This window comes from Patiria miniata, unplaced genomic scaffold, assembly GCF_015706575.1.
Source record: "Patiria miniata isolate m_02_andy unplaced genomic scaffold, ASM1570657v1 HiC_scaffold_7, whole genome shotgun sequence".
Lineage (NCBI taxonomy): Eukaryota > Metazoa > Echinodermata > Asteroidea > Valvatida > Asterinidae > Patiria > Patiria miniata.
Genome location: NW_024037074.1, coordinates 37,674,753 through 37,676,874, shown reverse-complemented (window position 1 = coordinate 37,676,874; position 2,122 = coordinate 37,674,753). Strand labels below are relative to the sequence as shown.

Here is a 2,122-nt window from a genome sequence, read left to right as displayed (position 1 = left end):
CATATTAAACCGAATTTGATGTGCGTGCTCACGACGAAACTCACTATTTGTACAGATTCTTTGCTTTCGGGAAAATCTGGCCATCCGTCCGACACAAAGTGTCACTTCCTGGAGCGTCGCATTTTATACTTAGAACAAAATATCTCGAGCTTCATCAGTTTTTGCTTTGTTAAAAAAAAGTTAAAGTGATCGATTGTCTCGGAGAGCTTGTGTTACCTCAAGCGAGAGAGTAATCTGTAAATGATTGATCAGTAGGTACACAGTAAAGGAATGATGACGGTTTGTTTTATAGCAATTGAACCAACGTGATGTAGAAGATGTCTGAAGAGTCGCAGTCAGTTCTTGTCGAGGAGAGGTCCTCAATGAGGTTCGGCTTCCCGTAATCGCTTGAGATGTGGAGAATTTACTAGCTCGGATGGAGACGAATGTTACAGGGGGAGCTGCTGAAGAAGTAGATGCACTGTACAACTTCATTTCAGCGGTGTCTTGGTGCGTCGCAACGCCGCTGTCTCTGGTTGCGAACATTTTCTCGCTGCTAGTCGTTCACCGCTCTCCCGTGAGGAATGATATCACCCAGGCCTACGTAGCGAGTGTTAGCACCATTGTCATGGGGCTGACCCTGTGCCTGGGCCCCACGGCTGCACTGAGTTCAATCACGGGTGGGGAGTGGATCCTTGGTAATGGCATTTGCACGGTACAGGGTTTGCTCTTAGCGGCCATACTGTCAGTTCTCTCGGTCATCATGTTCATCTTTTCGATCGAAAGGTACGTCTATTTGGCGCATCCCCTTCGGTATCCTGTTTTGGTAACTTTTAGCCGGACTCGAGTCATCATCGCCGGTATGGCACCCATCGGTCTTCTCGCTGTGATCTTCTGTGGCATCTTATCGGATTGGCGCGGTCTGTACATGTCTTCTTGGCACGCCTGTGTGCCTCACTTCAAGGACGACATCGCCCGCTCCGTATACTTCTGCGCCTACCTCCTGGTGAAGCTGATCCCTGCAGTAATCGGCTACGCCTTACACTGCTCCCTCCTCCTCATAGCGAGGCGACACTTGCGTCGTATTATCGCCGACATGCCGTCCCCACACACCGTCCGTGCGGACCCGACCCTCAGCCGGGCCGCTGTCTTGATATTTCGCCGGCTGAAGCTCAATATCGCCCGCTGGGTCTTGCTCAGTTTCTTCGCTTTGTTTTTCCTGGCCATGGACCTGATTCCAGATCTAGCCTGTCTGTACCCGATACCAAACTACCTGGTGCTGCCTGGAAATATTGCGTTTCTGTTCGTTTCCTGTGCGTTACCTATTGCTCACCTGTACAGCAATAGGTCCTTGAAGCGTACAGCCAACCAAACTCTTGGATGTTGTTCCTGTAGGTGCGAAAACAAAAACCTACACAGCGTAGACGTATGACAAAGTTTCAGGCTTCGGACATGAGCTGCATTGCACTCAGATGGGTTTGCATTAGGAACATGTTTTGATGGATGGATTTGAATTTCTCAAGTGGAATAGATCTAGAAGACATGGAGATTATGTACCGGAAAGCAAAGTAAAAATTAGGTGCCACTGCAATTGGCTCTTTTTTCCAAATTTTAGTATTCGTCAGAAGTCAATCTCAACATAGCTTTGGACTGTACACCAAAATGTCTTGGACAATGTTGTAATTGCCAGTGCCAAGCACGAAATTAAATTATTCATTAATGTTTCCATTTGAGTGCAAATTCACCTGGTAATGAAAGTCTAAACCCGAAAATGTTTCGATCATCAGTCGATCCTTTTTGCCAATACGAATGCACAATCATATATCCACTATCCATTCACCCCTTTTTGTGAAACTGCATATACCCCTTGCACACAGCGCCCTCACCGTAGTCGTCTTTTCCCCACCTAAATTCAATAACTGCAACAGTGCAAAGTGTCTAAACATGGGTATCACAGAGGAACACAGGCATGTCCTCAATGAGGGCGCTCTATATGCACGTAACTCTCAAATATTCAGTATAGTCGCTCAGTAAAGCGACGTTGTTGGGAATGTTTCAGTGTTTCAGATGACGGCATTTTTCTTTAAGTATAACTTTATAGCCAACGCAAGCCGCTGAGCTGCCGCTATAGAGGCCCCTCGAG

At 47.1% G+C, this 2,122-nt stretch overlaps 1 protein-coding gene across 1 annotated transcript; it reads left to right on the top strand.

Moving 5' to 3' along the window:
• Positions 1-415: 415 nt before the first annotated feature.
• On the top strand, positions 416-1,411 carry LOC119745158 (alpha-1A adrenergic receptor-like). Its single transcript, XM_038221383.1, has one exon. It carries the CDS (start codon positions 416-418, stop codon positions 1,409-1,411), a length of 996 nt encoding a protein of 331 aa, XP_038077311.1.
• Positions 1,412-2,122: the final 711 nt, after the last annotated feature.

Coding starts and splice junctions, on each gene's coding strand:
- LOC119745158 (XM_038221383.1), top strand. CDS start 416: ATGGAGACGAATGTTACAGGGGGAGCTGCTGAAGAAGTAGATGCACTG.